This window comes from Alexandromys fortis, unplaced genomic scaffold (assembly GCF_014885135.2).
Source record: "Alexandromys fortis isolate MF-2015 unplaced genomic scaffold, M_Fortis_MF-2015_v1.1 scaffold_86, whole genome shotgun sequence".
Classification (NCBI taxonomy): domain Eukaryota; kingdom Metazoa; phylum Chordata; class Mammalia; order Rodentia; family Cricetidae; genus Alexandromys; species Alexandromys fortis.
In genome coordinates, this window is record NW_026067965.1 from 7611265 (window position 1) to 7630111 (window position 18847).

An 18847-nucleotide genomic window follows, 5' to 3' on the forward strand; every position below is an offset into this window, starting at 1 on the left:
ATGTATGGTATGTATGTGTATGTATGTGTGGTAGTATGCGTGTGCACCATCAGCACTGTCTCTGAGGCCAAAAGGATGTTGGATACCTTGGAACTGGGGCTAGGGATGGATGTGAGCCACCATGTGGGTGCTGAGAGCCAAATCTGAGTCCTCTACAAGAGCAGCGAGTGCTCTTAATGGATGAGCCACGTCTCCATTCTGATTTGAAAGACATTTAAAGAAAAGAGTATGGAAATGGAAAGAATTAAACCAAAACAGCATCTCAAACCTTTGATCAAACAAAACAGACTCTGCCATTAAAAATGTTTGTTTCACAATTTCATACATATATTTCATGTACTGTGATCATATTCTCCCCATTTCCTTTTTGATTTTTTTTTTATAAGTTTTTTTTCCCCCCCAAGACAGGGTTTCTCTGTGTAACAGCCCTAGCTGTCCTGGAGCTAGCTGTTGTAGACCAAGCCTGGTCTCACTATATAATCTCTGGCTAGCCAAAAATTCACTGTGTAGACCAGGCTGGCCTCAAACCCTCAGAGATGTCTCTCTTCATTTGTTTCCAGAATAGTGGGAATAAAAGCTTGTGCTTGCATGTCTGGCCTTTCCTTTTAAATTTTTATTCTGGTTTTTATGCTTGTGATATACATACACACCTGTGAGTGGGTGGGAATGCAAGACAATGTAGAGGCCAAGGTAGGACAAAGTGTGGTTTTCTCTATCACTTTTCTCATCATCACCATCATCACCACCACCATCACCATTACCACCATCATCACCACCACCATCATCACCACCACCATCATCACCACCACCATCACTATCACCATCACCATCATCATCACCACCATCACCATCATTACCACCACCATCACCACCACCACGACCACCACCATCATCATCACCGCTCCCAGGATCCTCCTGTCTGTTTGCCAATGTTAGGGTTATAGGCACGAGCAGCCATGTCTAGCTTTTTTCCCCCCCTTGCTTTCATGGTGAGCTATTTTATCCATTTGAGCCATCTCCCCTGACCTTCCCCTGTTATCCCATCTTTCCTCCCTGTCCCATTTGTCAACCCTCCTCTTCCCAAACAAATCTTTCCTATTTCCATGCCTAATTTTTTAAAAATTTCATGTCTTATTGCATTTAAGTTTGGTTGCTTTCTTGAGTGCAGCTGGGGGGAGTTATTTACTTGAGCAAGGGCAACCTACCAGTGTCCACACCACTGAGGAATATATGACTGACTCCTGCCTTAGCAATCATAACCTGCCCATTGCTCCTCAGAGAGGGGTGGGGCCTCCTGACTCCACCAACCACTCACCATGGGGTGTTAGTGGGCTCCGCCCTGTGCAGGGATGTCACAGTACAACGACCATGTGCAGAAGACATAAGCATTTTACAGCACCGCATGCCCACCTTCAGGCCCTGGCTCTTACACCCCCCCCCCCTTAATGTTCTGTAAGCCTTGAATGGGTGTTGCAGTTGCTCCATTTAGGGCCGAGTGCTCAAGAGTAACTTATTCTCAGCCCTCTGATCAGTTAGGCACCTCAGCATTAACTATTGCCCATTGCAAGCAGAATGGCGTTCTCCCGCAGACAGCATTTCCGTTAACACAATAAAGGCAAGGAGGTTAGCACACACTTTTCTCATTTAACTTCAAGCCGCACAAATACCCAAACACATTCTTGGTACTGTTAGGAAAGACATTCTGATCAAGTTAACCATCTCCTTTATTAGTTTAATGTCTTAAAAAAAAAAAAAACCAGCCATAGCGACTGAGTATTGCCTCCAGACTCCCATCTGTTTCCATAAATATGTGTGTTCCTATAGCAACGTAGACTGTTGTTTAGCCTTTCGCTCACTTACGTGAATGATACCTCGCTGTACTCAGCTGGGATGCCCTGCATCTCCAGCTGAGCTACTCCCACTACCCCCCACACTGGGAGGCACAGTTGATTGGCTCTGGGCCATCATGGGAAACTCCCTTTATACCTAAAAGCCAGTTGCCCTGAGCTCCAATTCCTCAGGCACCAGGGTTCCAGGCTAGGACCTTTCTACAGCTCTTGTCCGGTTCAATACAACCTTCTGTCTTTTCTTTTGTATTCCTATTATAGAATTCCAACAGCTTCAACATTTTAATCACTAAAATTACGTTTATGTTGTGTGTGTGTGGTGTCACAGCCTTGCTTATGGAGATCAGAGGACTGTTTGCGGGAATCAATTCTCTCCTACCATGTGGGTTCAGGGCGGGAAGAGCTTATACCCACTGAGCCATCTCGTCCAGTCATTGCATCTTTCTGTTACTATTTATTTGTTGTGTACATGTGTGCACATGCAAAACCTTCTGTGCAGGTCAGAAGCCAACTCGCAGGAGTCAGGTCTCTCCTTCCGCTGGGTGGTCGCTGGGGTTTGAACCCAGGTGGTCCGATTTGGCAGCAAGCACACTCGTGGCCACCAATGCTCAGGCTTCCCAGAATGCTTTTATTTTAACCAACTGAAACCGGACATCCCTTAAACATTAATTCTCCATACCTTCCCCCTTGGAAGCCATTTTTTCCTTTGTCTCAATGAATCTGACACTCCCTAGTCTCATGTAAATAGAATCATACAGTCTCCTTTTTGTGAATGGCTTGTTTCATGTAACAAAACATCTCCAAGTTTTACCTGTGTTACGCTAACTGGTCCAATTCTCAATTCTTTAAGTGCTAATTTCCTTCTCTAAATAATAAACTTGTTATCAGTCCCACAGAGGATTGTCTCTGTGCTTCCCCTTTGACAGATAAGAATGCAATTCTGGCTCCAGGTGAAGCAGCAGAGCTGTGGGGCAGAGTTCTCTCTGTTGACCTGTAGATCCATAGAGAGAAGCAAAGCCAGCTCCAGCCTAGATCAGCTAAACTCCGCAGAACTCTGTACTCATAAATGACCATTGTATTGGGCCACTGAGTTTTACGGTATTTTGTTATGTAGCAATAGCTAACTGATACACACCCACGTCTACCTTTTTGCACCCCCTTTCTTCCTTTTGTTATATTATCATTTTTCTTTCCCTATTTAAACAGTTAATGTTTTAACTTTTCTTTCCATTAATTTTTGGAGAAGTCATTTCTTCCCTCATTTTTGTATGATACATTTTTTTCCCTCAGTTTTCTTTTACTTCCAGTTTCCAAGTCCTGATTTCAGCAGCTGCCCTGGAACTTGTAAATAGCAAGGTCTGATTTTGCTAAAATTTTATTGGCAACAAGACTTGTGGGCACTGGCTTCTTTCTAAGTTTACAATGTTCTTATGGGAAAAAGGAGAGGAGGCATTATTTTAGAGCATGCCCACAGTTTCCCATGAACTACTTTAGTGTGTGGCTAAGCCATCTCAGATCAATACACCCTCACCCTTCTGAAGAACCCAGGGACCAAAGTGTGAGCGGTACGAGAAGGCCTCGGTATCTGCAGACTTCTTTACATTGAGCAGTATTGTATATTGATACATATTTAATATATTAAAATAATCATGTATATAGTACTATGTATACATCTTTTTGAGACAGGGTTTCACACATCCCAAGAGGCTCTTGAACTCATTAAGTATCAGAGACTGGCCTTGAACTCTTGACCTTCCTGCCTCCTATCCCCAAGTGTTGGCATTACAGGTGTGCCCCACTGTATCTGGCTCTCTGGCAACTCCACCTTCAAAATCATCTGGGCTGGCAACAGATAGACAGCCCACATCCTCTCAGTCTAACAGCTTGTAACATTTTTACAAAGATCTTTGCAAAGATAAATAAAATCAAGTCTGTCATTGTGTCTAGGAAATTAGATAGGCATTTATTTTTTATTTTTTATTTTTTGGTTTTTTGAGACAGGGTTTCTCTGTGGTTTTGGAGCCTGTCCTGGAACTAGCTCTTGTAGACCAGGCTGGTGTCGAACTCACAGAGATCCACCTGCCTCTGCTTCCCAAGTGCTGGGATTAAAGGCGTGCGCCACCACCGCCCGGCTAGATAGGCATTTAATAGTAAGAATAATACTATTTATTGATATACTTTGGCTTTAAAAAAAAAAAAGACCGGCTGAGAAATTGGTGAAGAAAATGAATAGACATTTAGTAGTTTTTAAAGAATACTTATTATTATTTATTGGAAGAGGATCTCGGTGTAGCCCTGGTTATTCTAGAACTCACTGTGTAGTTTAGGCTGTCCTTGAACTCAAAGAGATCTGCCTGCCTCTGCCTCCCAAGTCCTGGGATTAAAGATGTGTGCCACCGTGCCCAACTCTGAGTAGGTATTTTGTGAAATTTAGGCTGTAGACAGCATCGCTAGGAGCTGAAAATTCTACACATTAGGAGCGCAACCTTGGCTTAGCTCTCTCCACTGTTCCATGCTTACTTGGACCAGAGAATGTCCCTAGCCAGTGTTCCTGTGAGCACGTTTCTGAGTTTCTGATTGTCAGCTTCCTCCAGTAATGAAGACAAATACAGGGCATATAGAGTTTGTTGAAACAAGTAAATGAAATGACGGAGAACTGTGGAGGGCACAAAAGGCTGCTGTGTTATTTATTCTGTAGTTTGGGAAACATGCTCAATATTTAATTTAACTCGTCCTGTGATCCCATAGCATCAATAGTGAGAACGCGTTTTTCCTCTTTCTGCTGTCTCCCTTTCTGTGACAACTCCCCAGACCGTTCTCCTGAAAGATACTCTGCGCTTCCTTCATACTACCACTGCCAGCGTGGGAAACTAAAGGTTCAGTGCTCCAAATGGTGGGTTGTTACTGCCGATCCTGCCACAGGGTGTCGCTGTTGAAACAGGCATTCTTATCTCCGGGTACCGCTTGGCTCTAACGCCAGGCAATCTCAGTGAACCCGAGAGTACGGTTTGTGGGATTTGTTGATGACACAGTGGCTGCTCCTGGACTAATCATTCTGCTGGAGTCTGTTTTTTTGTGTGATGCAAGACCACTGTGTGATCATGAGGGATGCTCACTGTGTGCTCCTTGCCCTGTGCTGGCTGGTTTTACGCCAACTTGACACAAGCTAGAGCCATCAGAAGGAAGGGAGCCTCAACTGAGAAAATGCCTCCATAAGATCGGGCTGTAGGCAACCCTATAGCGCATTTTCTTAATTAGTGATTGATGGGGTAGGGCCCAGCTTATTATGGGTGGTGTCATCGCTGGACTGGTGAGGTGCTTGGTTCTATAACAAAGACAGCTGAGCAAGCTATGAGGAACAAGCCAGTAAGCAGCACTCCTCCATGGGCTCTGTGTCAGCTCCTGCCTCCAGGTTCCTGCCCTGTTTGATTTTCTGTTCTGACTTCCTTTGATGATGAAGAGTGATATGGAACTTCCTCACCAGGTTGCTTTGGTCATGGTGTTCTATCACAGCAATAGTAACCCTGGCTAAGATATGCCCACAGCTGTGGTTCTGGTCTGGCCCCTTGTGTGATTGTTCCGAACTTCAAGTTTACATTCAGAAGCTCTGTGATGGAGGAGGGGGAGCTCTTTGCATGTCACAGCTATGACTATGACTACCATGGTCAAGTAACTGACAATCTTCTTCCTGGCTATTGGTTTCTTGGCTCTTGCCACAGAGGCTATTATAGGAGAGTCAGCACTAACAAAGCCTTGGAAGCATCCTTCTGGGTGATTCTCTGCATATATGAGTTCTTTGGACCTGGAGCTTTCTGCCTATACTCCCACGACAGACTGGAGTTCAGAAACAGTAAGAACTGAAGGTCTGTTGGATCATCATCAATTGTGTCCTATTGCCTGTCTCTCAAGCCAGAACCCATGTCTTTAAAGGCGTTAAGAATGACTGCAGTCAAACATTGTGGTGCACATTTGTAATCCCATCATTCAGAAGGTTGAGGCAAAAGGAACTCAAAATTGAGACTAGCCTAGGCTATACAATGTTAGACCTTGCCTCAAAAACACCAGGCCTGGCTGGGGATACAGTTCAATGGTAAAGATTAAGTTTAAAGCCCTCACTTTGATTCTATCCACATAGGCACACACACACACACACACACACACACACACACACACACAAATGGAACCTACCAATGGGCAAGAAGGACACAAAGAGGCACTTGAGATAAATAGCTTATTTGCCCAGAAAGCAAACTGCCATATGACTCCATTTTATCTGCTTTCTGTTTATGCTTCTGTTATGACATACCCATCTGGACAGGATGCTTATTTCAGAAATACATGCCTGATGGTGTGAAATGGGAAAGACGTGAATCTCATGAGCCTTCAGGGGCAGGGGAACCTGGTGGTCGTGGCTGTCAGATTGGAGATTGCTCAAGGTAGATGCTGAGCAATCAAAGCCTTTGTAGGACGCCATGGACGGAGGACAGAACACTGTCCTACAGCCAACTCCCTTGCCAGTTCTAAAGCTCAGACTTTGCTGTCACTGCCTCTTCCTGGGGCAGACATGCTTCTCCTCTGTCCCATTATGACAGCTAGTACAAGGGGTTTGATGTGCTTGCCTGTGCCTGTCCCGATTAGGGGACTGTAATCTCAGGACTCTCTGGCTCTGCCTGCTATGAGCTCCCACTACATGGCCTGGAATACAACCGAACCTTTCCGTGTGTGCTCCATTTGATGCATCTGAGCACAAGGTAGCAAAAGGAGACATTTCAGAGTCTTTCAGTTGGCCCAGACCATGGCTGGCTGTCACCACATATTTTCTGTCACCTCATTTGTAAAATAGGAACAACAGTGTCTGTTTCCAAGTGTTTTGGGGAAGGCCAAATGAAGACAGTGCTGGGAAATGCTTCTAAGGGCTAGGCTGGTCAAATCTTAATTACATTTAGTTTATTTTATTGGCAGCCCTAATATTGTTTTCGAGACTGAGAAGTGGCCTGCCATCATGGGCTGTGCAGTCTGGTCAGGGATCAGGCTGAGTCAGCTCCCCAAATATTCTTCTGTGACCCTTGCACACTGGGTCATTTTCCAGAATCTTGTTCCACATATGGGACGTCTAGCAGGTGCATCTCTGGGAAGGCTGAGCCCGAGGCAGGGGCAGGAGAGAAGAGGACAAACCTGTGACAAGTAAGCATAAGACACATGTGGGGGCCTCCAGGTCCACAGGTGCAGAGGGAAGTTGTGAGTCTGGGTCTTCAATTTGAGGAGCGATTTTCTTCTGGTTCTCAGCGTCATGGAGTTCCTTGCTTGATTGATGGGGGCTTTGCCACACTGTTCCCTGTTTAATCTAAGATTCTTGGCTTGCTTACAACCCTAGGGCACAAAGCAATCCTCGCTCTAGTCTTTTTCAGGAAGGCAAACCCCTTTCATTGAAACATATTTGTTTATGAGCGCACAGCTTTGATGAATGCCTAGTCTCACTTGTTTTCTGTAATCTCTAAGACGGTGAAGGAGGTTGCAGTAAGGCAGTCCTTCCTCCCTTCCCTTGGAGATCAGGGAAATGAGGTCGCACTTAAAAAACAAAACAAGACTGAAAAAGCCATTCTGGATAGGATTAATTATCCATTGAATACATTGTAAAATCAATTTAAGATAAGAAAATATTGAGGTGGCAGAGGTGAGTTTCATTCTCAGGTCCCACATGGTTCTTTGACCTCCACGTGTGCACCACACTGCATGAATACGTACATACCCTGCCAAGTAGATACAATAAAAAGGAAAATATTTGAGCAAGAAGTTGAAGAAATTCCAAGCTCCAATCAAGTGTTAAAACACTAGCTTTATAGTTGGAAAGAATTTGTTTCAAATCTTGATTCCACCAACTACCGTTTGTTTAATCTTAGACAAATCTCTCTGTCTCTCTCTCTTTCCAATTGTTGCAGGTTTGGGGAATGAACCATGCCATTATGCAAGTTCGATAATCATTCTACTGCAGCCCTGGCAAATTTCTTGATTTTTAAGGTTCTTTGTAGCTTAGGAGTTAAAACATATATAGAAAATACTCTACTGCAATAATTAAATGAGGTATTTTATCTAAGGGGTCGTTGTCAGTATACTATAGTACACTATAGGTATTTAATAGGTCATTAGCAATGTCAGCATCATCATTAAGATTATTAGGGTGCAGCTTCAAGGAAGTGAGACTATTAACTGGATTGCAATTTTCAAAACAGTTGTCAACATTTACAGAAACACTTAGCAATGCCAGGCTGGACTAACTGATGTTCTGTATGTCTTTACACAATAATGCATATATGTGATCTATCTATCTATCTATCTATCATCTATCTATCTATCTATCTATCTATCTATCTATCTATCTATCTATCACTTCCTAACATAAACACACACATGCATATATAAATACATGTGTGTCTTTCTGTTTAATGTACATGTGACAGAACAGGAAACTAAGGCACAGAAATAAGGAGACCACTGACAGTGGTGGGACGTCAACTCATGTGTTCTATCCCCATCACTTGTGCCCTGAGCCATTGACTTTGTCACCTTCTCTTCAAGGCATACACATCCAATTAACTCCTGGCTGTGTTAAGATAGGAAAAGACGATAGACTTCAAGAGCAGAGCAGATGACCATGGTTCACAGTGTTGAGGGTACAGAGGCACAGCTGGAAGCCAATCTGTAATCAGACATTTTCAGATGGTTTAATGCTTTTTTTTTTTAAATCAGAAACAGGCCTAGGATTTATCATTTGTTTCTACAGTCAGTGCTATCTATAGGACACACATAACATTATGAATACAGGTGCATAAATATGATCTTGTAGTATTATTAGCAATTTTCCCACCTTCAGTACTTTTCAGAAGACAATCTTCATCAAGATTGAATAGTGATATTTTCTCCTCTGTATTTGCTCTATACCTATTATGGATACACATGTGTATATATGTATGCATAGATAATATGTTCCACTATTGTGATACAGTCATGTCTTCAGAGGCGCGACAACACGAGGAACATAGATCAATCATAGTGGTAGGGACTGGGAAGATGGTTCAGTGATCAAGAGTGTTTCTTGTTCTTCTGAAGGACGCGAGTTCATTTCTCAGTGCCCTCAATGGGTGGCTTACAATCACCGTAGTTCCTGCTCCAGGGAATCCAATGCTTTCTTGTCACTTCCATAAATGTGGCACATACATGTGCATGTGCATACACACACACACAAACACAATAAATATTAAAAGGAGGTTTTTGCTCCTTCTGCATCAAGGAGGTTTTTGCTCCCTAATATATTTGACTTTCCCAGGATCGGTCAAAGCTGAACTCCAACTGGGACTCTGTTAAATATTGGAGCCACATATCCAGGAATACTTCTTCTTTTAGATGCGCCACTGCACCGTTTGATAGTAGCATTCTGATCGTTTATGCCTTGCGCAAGTATGCCTTTTGGTTGGTGTGATAGATGTGTCTGTCATTGGAAATTAATGTCCTGGCATTCTAAATTACTTGTACTCTCTGCAAACCGTGGTAGTGTGAGGTCATCATTGAGGAACTGCAATATTCGGTCTTAATATGTGAATTACCTCGTTGAGCAGTAGACTCAGAAACATAATGGTTTTTACCAAAATAATGCCACCCTTTCAATTCTCTCAGTGCCTTGTTAGTGAGCACGATTTTTCTTTGAAAATACAACACTCACAATAAAATTTTTGAACAAATTGCTTCGGATAAAGAAAAATGAAGCAATGCTAGTTTTAGATTTTAAGATATTAAAATTTATGATCTTAAATAAGATTTTAAGATATTAAATTTTACGATATTAAACAAGGGTCTGTTCTTACAGGACTGAAGAATAGAGGGCACCCAAGCCCTAGAGTTATTAGTATCAGAAGGAGAGAGAAAAACAGGCTGTTATTTCCCAAGAAGCTTTCAGGGAAGGTTGATACCTTTCTCTTAAAAAAATTCACTTGCCATTACATTAAAAATGCTGAGCCCCTAAGCAGCAGTTCTTTATCAAGCCTAGGCCAGCTGCTACACATCCCCGGAACAGCTGACTAGAATACCGCGGCAAGTATAAAGCCGAATGGGCACGCCTTAAGAGCAGGCTCGGAGGAGGCTGTGTGATGGCTGGCATTGTCAGCGTCTGCCTTGTGTTGTTCAGTGGTGAAGAGCACTGGTTGCTCTTCTGGAGGACCAGGACCCCCAAGTACCCCCGCATGATGGCTCATAACTGTCTATGACGCCAGTTCCGGGAAATCCAATGTCCTCTTCTGGCCTCCTCGGGCACTAGGCACACATGTGGTACACAGACATACAGCATACGAAATATCTGTACACATAAAATTAAAAAGGAAATAGGAAAGAGAGCCTGCCTAGAGCCTCTAGAAACATCTGGATTGTTGTTGTTGGTTTGTGCCTGCAGCTATGGGCCAATCGATCGGGCTTGACTGGGAAGACTCTGTGATTGGCACAGTATCCTCTGCAGTCAACTCATTGGTAGGAGGGGAACGTTGCTCCAAAAGCAGGCAGGTGTAGTTATTAGGGAAAAAGAATGAAGCATTGTATGGAACAGGCGGAAGCAACAAGCTTCCTAGCTGCAGCAAATGACGGTGTTGGCTGAGGGTTCTGGGCTCCCCCAGAGGGCTCTCCACACGTGGCCTTATTTTCGCCTCGTCATAACTCTATGGCGTAAGTACTATAATTATTCCTGTTTTGCAGATTAGGAAACTGAGAAATATTTAAATGAAGTGAATGTTTACTAGACAACACAGCTGCAGAGGAACAGAGCTGGGACTTAAACAAGCGTGTCTGAGGCTGGAGTCCCTGCTCCTGCTCTGTCACCGCAGTCCAGTTTGTGCTACCAGAGTACGGGTTATCCTTGCTTATGTGAAAGTACTGAACACTGATCAACTGCATCACCGGAGCCACTTATTTCTTCTTCTTCTTCTTCTTCTTCTTCTTCTTCTTCTTCTTCTTCTTCTTCTTCTTCTTCTTCTTCTTCTTCTTCTTCTTCTTCTTCTTCTTCTTCTTCCTCTTCCTCTTCCTCTTCCTCTTCTTCTTCTTATTATTATTATATTTGAGACAGAGCTTCTCTGTTTAGTCTTGCTGTCCCAGAACTCACTGTGTAGATCACGCTGTCCTCAAATTCACCGAGATCCTCCTGCCTCTGTCTCCCAAGTGCTGGGTTTAAAGGTGTTTGTCACCATGCCTAACTCACTGATATTTATTTTATAAAGTAACTGGTTTCTAGTCTTATAAAGAGTTATGATAAAGTTTTATTAATTACACCTCATAATATTTGTCCTGCATCTTTTACATTCTGAATATTGTACTTGTCCCAGAAGGACTTTGTTGGTGTGCATGCCCCATGTAAAATCTGCTACACACACCGTTTGCTTTAGATGATGCTTTATATCATTTGTCTGGATTATTGACAAAATTCACAGAAGTGGATTGGAGTTTCAAAGAGTATTGCACATTAGTATGTGTATAATGTAGTCAGATAGATACAGAAATTTAAACCTACCTGCCTAGAATTAATATCCAACAAATACTTGTATATCTAACATCTGGATTGAGAACTAGATCATTGGCAGTTCTTCAGTCGTACACCCATCCCCAGTGGTGGTGTCTTTTCTCCTTGTTTCCCTCCATAGCTGCACATCTGGCTTCAGTGTCTTGAATTCCCTCTTTTTATTATAAAGCTCTACTACTTGTACACGTGTTACTGAGAGCTGTGTTCTTTAGATGGTGAGATGGCTCCAGGTCTAGATTTGAGGCATGAAGAAATGCTTGTGTTTTCACGTGCTCTAGCAGACGTGAACAGGACTATTTATGCATGACTACCGTCCTGAATGCACATCAACCCTGGAGCTGATTGGTTACTTAGCATGTGTTCACCAGCACATTCTGTTTCTTGAATGTGTCCAGCAGTGAAAAGAATTCCAACCTAGGTATGGCTATATTGATGAACCTCAAAATTATGCTGAACAAGAGGAGTTAATCACAGAGACTGAATAGGTTTCTCAAGAGTTAATATCATTTGTTGTTCTTTCAGGGGACCGGGCTTGAGTTCCAAGTGCCTACCTGAAGGCTCATAACTGTTTGTAACTCAAGTTCCATGGAATCCAATATCTTTGTCTGACCTCCTCAGGTACCAAGTCTGTGCATACATAGAGACATGCAGGCAAAGAACTCACACACATTAAATAAAATTAAAAAAAGAAGAAAGTAACAGAAAAGTATTTTTCACTTGTATAAAATAAAAATGACAAAGTTTTAAGTTTTACTATATGAATTTATTGTATGTATGTGTCCTGGTTTGCTCTCTATTGCTCTGATCAATACCGTGAGCAAAAAAATCAGTTTGAGAGGGAAGGAATTTATTTCATTTAAATTTTACAGTCTAAATGTTTTCCATTCCACATATGCTGACATTCCTAATTTTCTATTAGGATCAAGCCACAGGTTATACTTTGGACAGTTTAAGTAGGGCAAATCTAGTCACTCATGCAGATGGAGATTAACACAGCAAATCTTTTAGATAATTTATTATGATTGAAAAGCTTTGTTTAAAATATGAATCAGTGTCACAGTTTTCACACATACATGGGACAGAGAATACAAATGTAACAAAATGAGAAATCAAGGAAAAGTTACCCATAATCACTGTGCCAGATTTTCTTAAGTGAGGAGCTCTTCTGAACTATTCTAATCCCAGAAGAAGGGTTCTTTCGCCTCAGAATAGGACGGCTTAGAGGAAGACCACGGCAGCTTCCTTGCGGGATCAAAAGTTCATTTTAACTAGCCTTGACTGCCGTCTGTGTCAGGGCTGTGGCATCACTGAAGAGAATTCCATTTTTTTAAATTTTATTTTTACATATACGGCTGTTTGCCTGCATGCATCCATGTGTGGTACTTGCAGAGGCTGGAAGAGGCATCAGTTCCTTTGGGGCTAGAATTCTAGGAGACAGGCACCTAACAGGTTCTTTCTGGAAATGGAACCTTTTTCCTCTGTAACAATATCCAGTGCTATTAACTGCTAAGCTTCCTCTCTGCCTTTTTATTTTAAACTTATTTTCAAACATTTTGATTAAAATACATTACATCACTTCCCCCCTTCCTTGTCTTTTCTCTGTCCCTTCCTAAATTCTTCTCTTTCAATGTCTTCATCATTTAATACGTGTGACTAAATATTTCCAAATATAATAATAAATCCTGCTGCATCCAAAAGAATTTTTTACAGTCTATCATCAAGTGAAAGGAAGGCGGGAGCTCAGGGCAGGAACCTGGAAGCAGGAACTGAAGCAGAAGCCATGAGGAATGCTGCTTACTGGCTTGATTTCCTGACTTGCTCAGATAATTTCCTTATATATCCCAGGCCCACCCGCCCAGAGAGGGTACTGCCCACAGTGGGCTGAACCATCCTGCATCAATTAAAAATAAAAAAAAAATGCCCTCACAGCCATGCCCAAACACCAGTCTGAAGGAGGCAATTCCTCAGAGAAGTTCCTTTCCCAGATAACCCTAGTTTGAGTCAAGGTGATAAAGAATAACCAGCACACTGTGTTGTACGCGTGCATTGTTGTGTGTCCATCTATGTGTCTGTGTCTTTGTGTTCATGTCTGTGTCCATGTGTCTGTGTTCATGTGTATGTGTCTCTGTGTGTGAACACATGTGTGCATGCATGCGTGTGTGTGTTCACGTGTGTGTTCATCCATGTGTGTGTGTTTGTGTCTATGTGTCTCTGTGTGTGTCAACGTGTGGGTGTGCATCTGTGTGCATGTGTGTGCCTTTGCATGTCTCTCTCTGTGTGCACGGCATGGTGCACCTGTAGACATGATCAGGGTACAGCCCAATGGGAACTGGTTCCCTCCGTCCACTACGTGGGTCCCAGGGCTCACACTCAGGTCACCAACCCTGGTGGAAAGGCCTAAGTGTCCGAGCTGCCAGTGTCTAGTGGGTGCGAGCCTTCAGCTTCAGTCAGCTGTCGTCACCTGTATCTGTGCTGTCCCTAGTGGATTTCGGTGCAAAAATAAAAATCAGTAAATGCTGCAATTTGTGACAATCTGCAAACATGAATAGTGAGTTGGTTTCAGGTAAAATCAGAATGCAAATTTCCCTACCTCACTCAGGACAATGGAGTTGCCGGCTTATTGATTTTGTACAAATAGCTCAGAAAGATGACTTCCCAAAGGAGACAGAACAACGAAACACCGAAAAGTGGATTTCAATAAACTGTTGACCCATTTGTCCTCAGCTCTGTGGATTAGCTATTAAGATTTTTTCATAATGACTAAAACTACTGAGGTTTTTTTAAACTGTATTTATTTATTTTTGTTTTATTTTATTTTTGAGACAGAGTTGTACAATGTAGCTCTGGTTATTCTGGAACTCACTGTGAAGACCAGGCTGGTCTCAAACTCATAGATATCCTCCTGCCTCTGCTTCCCAAGTGCTGGGATTAAAGGCGTGCGCCACCACACCCAGCTAATTAAAAACATTTTATTTTATGTGTATGGGAGTTTTGCCTATGTGTAAGTCTGTGCACCCCAGTAGTGCCCACTGTTCTCAGAGGTCAGAAGAGGGCCTCAGATCCCCTGGAACCAGAGTTACCAATGGCTGTGAGCCACCGTGTGGTGCTGGGAATCCAGTCTGGGTCTTCTGGAAGAACAACAAGAGGTCTTACCCACTGAGCCATCTCTTTAGACCTGAAATTTTTAGATATATATTCATGTAATGACCTCTTATAAATCAATCAAATTTTTAATCCTGGAAAATTTTGAACTGAAAGTTTCCTCTTTTTTAAAATGAAAAGCTGCTGTCTGTAAGAGGAGGTCTCATTTAAAACTTTGAATTCTTTTTTAATTTTTAAAATTTGGACTGGTGAGTTGGCTCAGCAGGCAAAAGTGCTCCCAAACCTGGTGACCTGAGTTGGCTTTCTGAGACCTGCATGGTGGAAAGAAAGAACAGACTCCCAAAAGTTGTCCTCTGACCTCTGCACAGAAGTCAGGGCACCCTTGTATGTGTTTGAGAGGTGTGCGTGCATGTGTAGACATGTATGTGCTCACACACACACACACACAAACCATTGTTATTATACATGTGTGTGTTCATGCCATGGCACACTTGAGTGTGTTTGACACATGCGCGTGCATGTGTGTATGTGTGTACGCTCAGACACACAAATGTAAAACATTGTATTATTGCATATGTGTGTGTGTTCATACCATGGCACGTGTGTAGAAGTCAGAGGAAATCTGTGTGGAATCAGCCAGTTCTCTCTGTCCGCCTCTATGTGGATTCTGGGGACCATCAGGTTTCTGTAACACATTCTTTTACCTGCTGAGCAATCTTGCTGTTCTCATTTGATTTTCAATGGGGTCTCAGCAGCCACCTGGGTCATGTTAGTGTCCGAGGGCCATGCTGCTGCCAGAACCAAACAGATCTGAGCATCCTGCGCTGTCAACAGGAGCCATGGTGTCCTCTGGGCCCGGGCTGCTGACAAGGGTCATGTCTGGGTGTGTGCTGATGTCTGTGGCTCCTATTACCACTAAAGACAGGGAGGATAGGGCTGCACAGGGTTGGCCCCTCTCATCATGGTTTTAGCACAAGGGAGAACTGGCTGTGTCCTTCACCAACTGCAGCATTCTGGAGAGCAGTCCCTGTACCTCACCTGGGCAAAACAGTAGAGCAGACCCTGGTGGTGTGGGTACAAATGAGCCAGCCCCAAAAGGGCACAAGAGCAGGAGAACTGGCCTCACTTCTTGCTGGGTGAGCTAGCTGGGGCAGTGCTGGAGAACTCCCCCTGGTGGTGATGATGAGCGAAAGCTGGCCGGTTGACTAAGTCAGCTACCACTCAGGCTCAGAACCAGGGTTACCAGTTAGCCCACCCCAACATCCATATCATCTATGAACTGTTGGAACGTGTGAAGGGGCTGGACCTGCAGATCTGAAGCTGCAGGATCTCCACAACACAAGGCAACAACAGTTTATCCAAGAGGAGTCCCAGTGAGGACCATCGTGGCTCACAAAGTACCTATAGACTGGAGCATCTAAACCTTTCTTCTTTCAACACGTGACTTCAGTATTAAGCAGAGGTCACAGTGCTGGGATTAAAGGCTCGCACCACCACCACTCAGCTTGAAGATGGTTTTTTTTTTTTTTTTTTTTTTTTTTTTTTTTTTTTTTTTTTTTTTTGTTNTTTTTTTTTTTTTTTTTTTTTTTGGTTTTTCGAGACAGGGTTTCTCTGTGGCTTTGGAGCCTGTCCTGGAACTAGCTCAGGCTGGTCTTGAACTCACAGAGATCCACCTGCCTCTGCCTCCCGAGTGCTGGGATTAAAGGCGTGCGCCACCACCGCCCGGCTTGAAGGTGTGTTTTTAACCTCTGGGTTCTTTTTCCTTTTCCCTCTCCTGATGGTAACACATTTATGTGTTCCAACTCACCCATACTGCTTAGTGGCTTTGGGATTGTGTTATGGTGGACAGATGCATGCCCATACTCCCATGCTAGATACATTTGCTCATCTTTTCTTTTGCATGGCCTAACATTGTATGCTTTCTTCTTTACCCACTTGGACTTTGTTCCTGTGTATGTTCCGAAGAATGGTTCTAATTGTGCAAGTTTGAAATGACTATTCACATTTTCGTACACCATTTATAAAATGCCTGGATTGCCCCATTGTGTTCATCTTTATTTACACGGTACTTCAGGAGGGAATGCGACCACAAACGCCCTGCATAAATACTACTACTCAGTGTTAAGACAAAGAAGGCAACTTGTGCATGCGGGGATTAAAAAATGGCTCCTTACACTATTAAACAAGAGATGCAGAATTTTATGTAAGAGTTATTTATATACGCTCCAGAAAGTAGCTGGAAGCATGGCTTTCAAGTGGTTGATGATTTACAGCAGTTACTTTTTTTTTTTTTACCAAAGAATGCACAAATTTAATGTTTATTCCACGTTTCTGTCAAATTCCTGGATCCTTCACCAATGTTACATGAGGAAAAAAAACAAAAGCAAAACAAATGAAAAACTGAAATCAGAATCAGTAATGTTATCAAGGAGGGAAGCAAATAAATTAAACTCTAGCAGCCATCAGCAAGAGGCCAGCAAGGAGAACGCTGTGGAAGGACATGAGGTTGCTAGAAAACTGCACGCAGACTCTCACCAGCAAAACACGCTCCTGCACGGAGTGGAGCAGAAACAGATCTTTTCCTGCTAAGGTAACAGAAATGCAAGTTCTTTTTCGAATACTGTGGAAAGGCAAATGTGTGTATCATGGTAATTCTACCCAGCTGTTACAGTGTGGGCCAGGAACACACCTGCGGATTCTGGGGTGGCGTATACTGTAATTCTTTGATTGGGGTAGTGGACACACTAGCAAAAATTGGAGGGGAGGAAGGGAAGAAATGAACACAGAGGTACAAGACAAAGGCGAATGAGACTTCTCTTATATCTTAGCAACATTTAGATGGAATCAAACTTCAGTGCAGTCCACTCTGCTTAGATGAGGCTTTGGTTCAGCTCCCAATCTCGATTGCGTGACGCAGTCTCCTGTGAGAACACTCAGGTGTCTTCTTAAACAACAAACCTATTTTTAGTGGTGGAGCCGCTCTTTGTAGCCGTGTCTGCATGGGACTGATAACCAATTACTATCTTTGGAGGAAGTCCTAACCTTTCCTTGTATACCCTCCCTATGTGTGTGACTGCGTCTCTGTTTTCACACTCAGTAGTCCATATTGCTATCTTATCACCTTTAGCTCTAACATTGACAACAGCTCCACATACATCATCGCTGTAGTCATCAAAAGATTCTCCAGTAAGGCACAGCAGTGTCTCTAGCCAAAAGCGATCGAGGTCACTTCGTCTCTGCTGCTTGTTCAATGTAATTAGCCATCGACCACCCCGTTTGTTCTTCTCATCTTCCCACATAGGCTCAATACCATCCTTAAAAAGTGAGTAGTCACAGCCAGGCATTAAATTACTAGACAACTGGATATGGTTGTATAGAGCCCAAAAGTCTTCAACAGTATCAAACTTAGAGATCAATCGAAGGTTTGCTTGCCAAGTTTTGCTTTTATCATTTTTAAAAAACCAGAGTGCCCACCTGTTCTGGAGAGGGTGTTTGATATAGTGCTCTGGGTTGGCAACCTCCTGACTGGATTCTGTTTTCTCCTCTTCCGCAGGTGGGGGATTAGTAGTAGGGGTGGTTTCCGGTTCCACAGTCGCCATCTTAGATCGATCTCAGCAGTTACCTTTTGTAAGTAAACTGATGGAGTGGGGTATTGATTTTTTCCTTCGTACAGTTCAGCATTTAAAATAATTTTTAAAAAAATCACATTTCAGGAAGGAGTAGGGCTAAAGTGATCAAAATACTTTGTATTAACGTATGAAAGAATTAATAAAATATGTTCTTCGATAGGCACGAACAAAATTTATTTAATGTGTGTGTGGACACACACATGGACATGAGCATGTATACATATATGAGCGTGTATACAGATAAGTGCCATTGTGTACATGTGGAGGTCACAGAACAACTTGGGGGAGTCAGTTCTCTTCTTCTACTGTGTGGTCCCAGGAACTGAACTCACGTTGTCATGGAAGCAAACACCTTTACTTGCCGAACGGCCTCGCCAGCCCTTGCAACATTTATTATATGCACCTTTTATTATGAATTTAAAACTTCAAATAGAAAAGCATATGTTATTAGTACATTCTAATCCTCCTGGAGTCTGATAATTCTTACATGTACTCAAACATTTTCTAACTGGTCCATTGTTGTGGGACATTTGTACACTGTGTGAAGATGTATTGATGTGATTGGTGTAATAAAAAGCTGAATGGCCAATAGCTAGGCAGGAAAGGATAGGCAGGATTTCCAGGGAGAATAAGGAAGAGGAGGAGGAATCCAGGCATGCAGGAGATGCCAGGAGACACTGAAGAGCTTGGACATAACAGTACAGAGTAGAGGTAGT

At 42.9% G+C, this 18847-nt stretch overlaps 2 protein-coding genes across 8 annotated transcripts in view; one reads left to right on the plus strand and one right to left on the minus strand.

The window, feature by feature from the left end:
• Sv2b (synaptic vesicle glycoprotein 2B) overlaps nucleotides 1–18847 on the plus strand; it is a 218698-nt gene that overhangs the window by 33047 nt on the left and 166804 nt on the right. Inside the window, exon 1 of one of the 7 annotated variants that reach the window (XM_050154090.1) lies at nucleotides 18007–18129. The exons of the other annotated variants lie outside the window; for them this stretch is intronic. The gene's annotated coding sequence lies outside the window, so the exon portion shown is untranslated. Of the gene's footprint in view, nucleotides 1–18006; nucleotides 18130–18847 lie in introns of those variants that run through there. 7 annotated transcript variants of the gene reach the window in all.
• LOC126508708 (eukaryotic translation initiation factor 4E-like) lies at nucleotides 16830–18101 on the minus strand. Its single transcript, XM_050154092.1, has one exon. The coding sequence runs from the start codon at nucleotides 18099–18101 to the stop codon at nucleotides 17448–17450; it is 654 nt and encodes a 217-aa protein (XP_050010049.1). The 3' UTR covers nucleotides 16830–17447.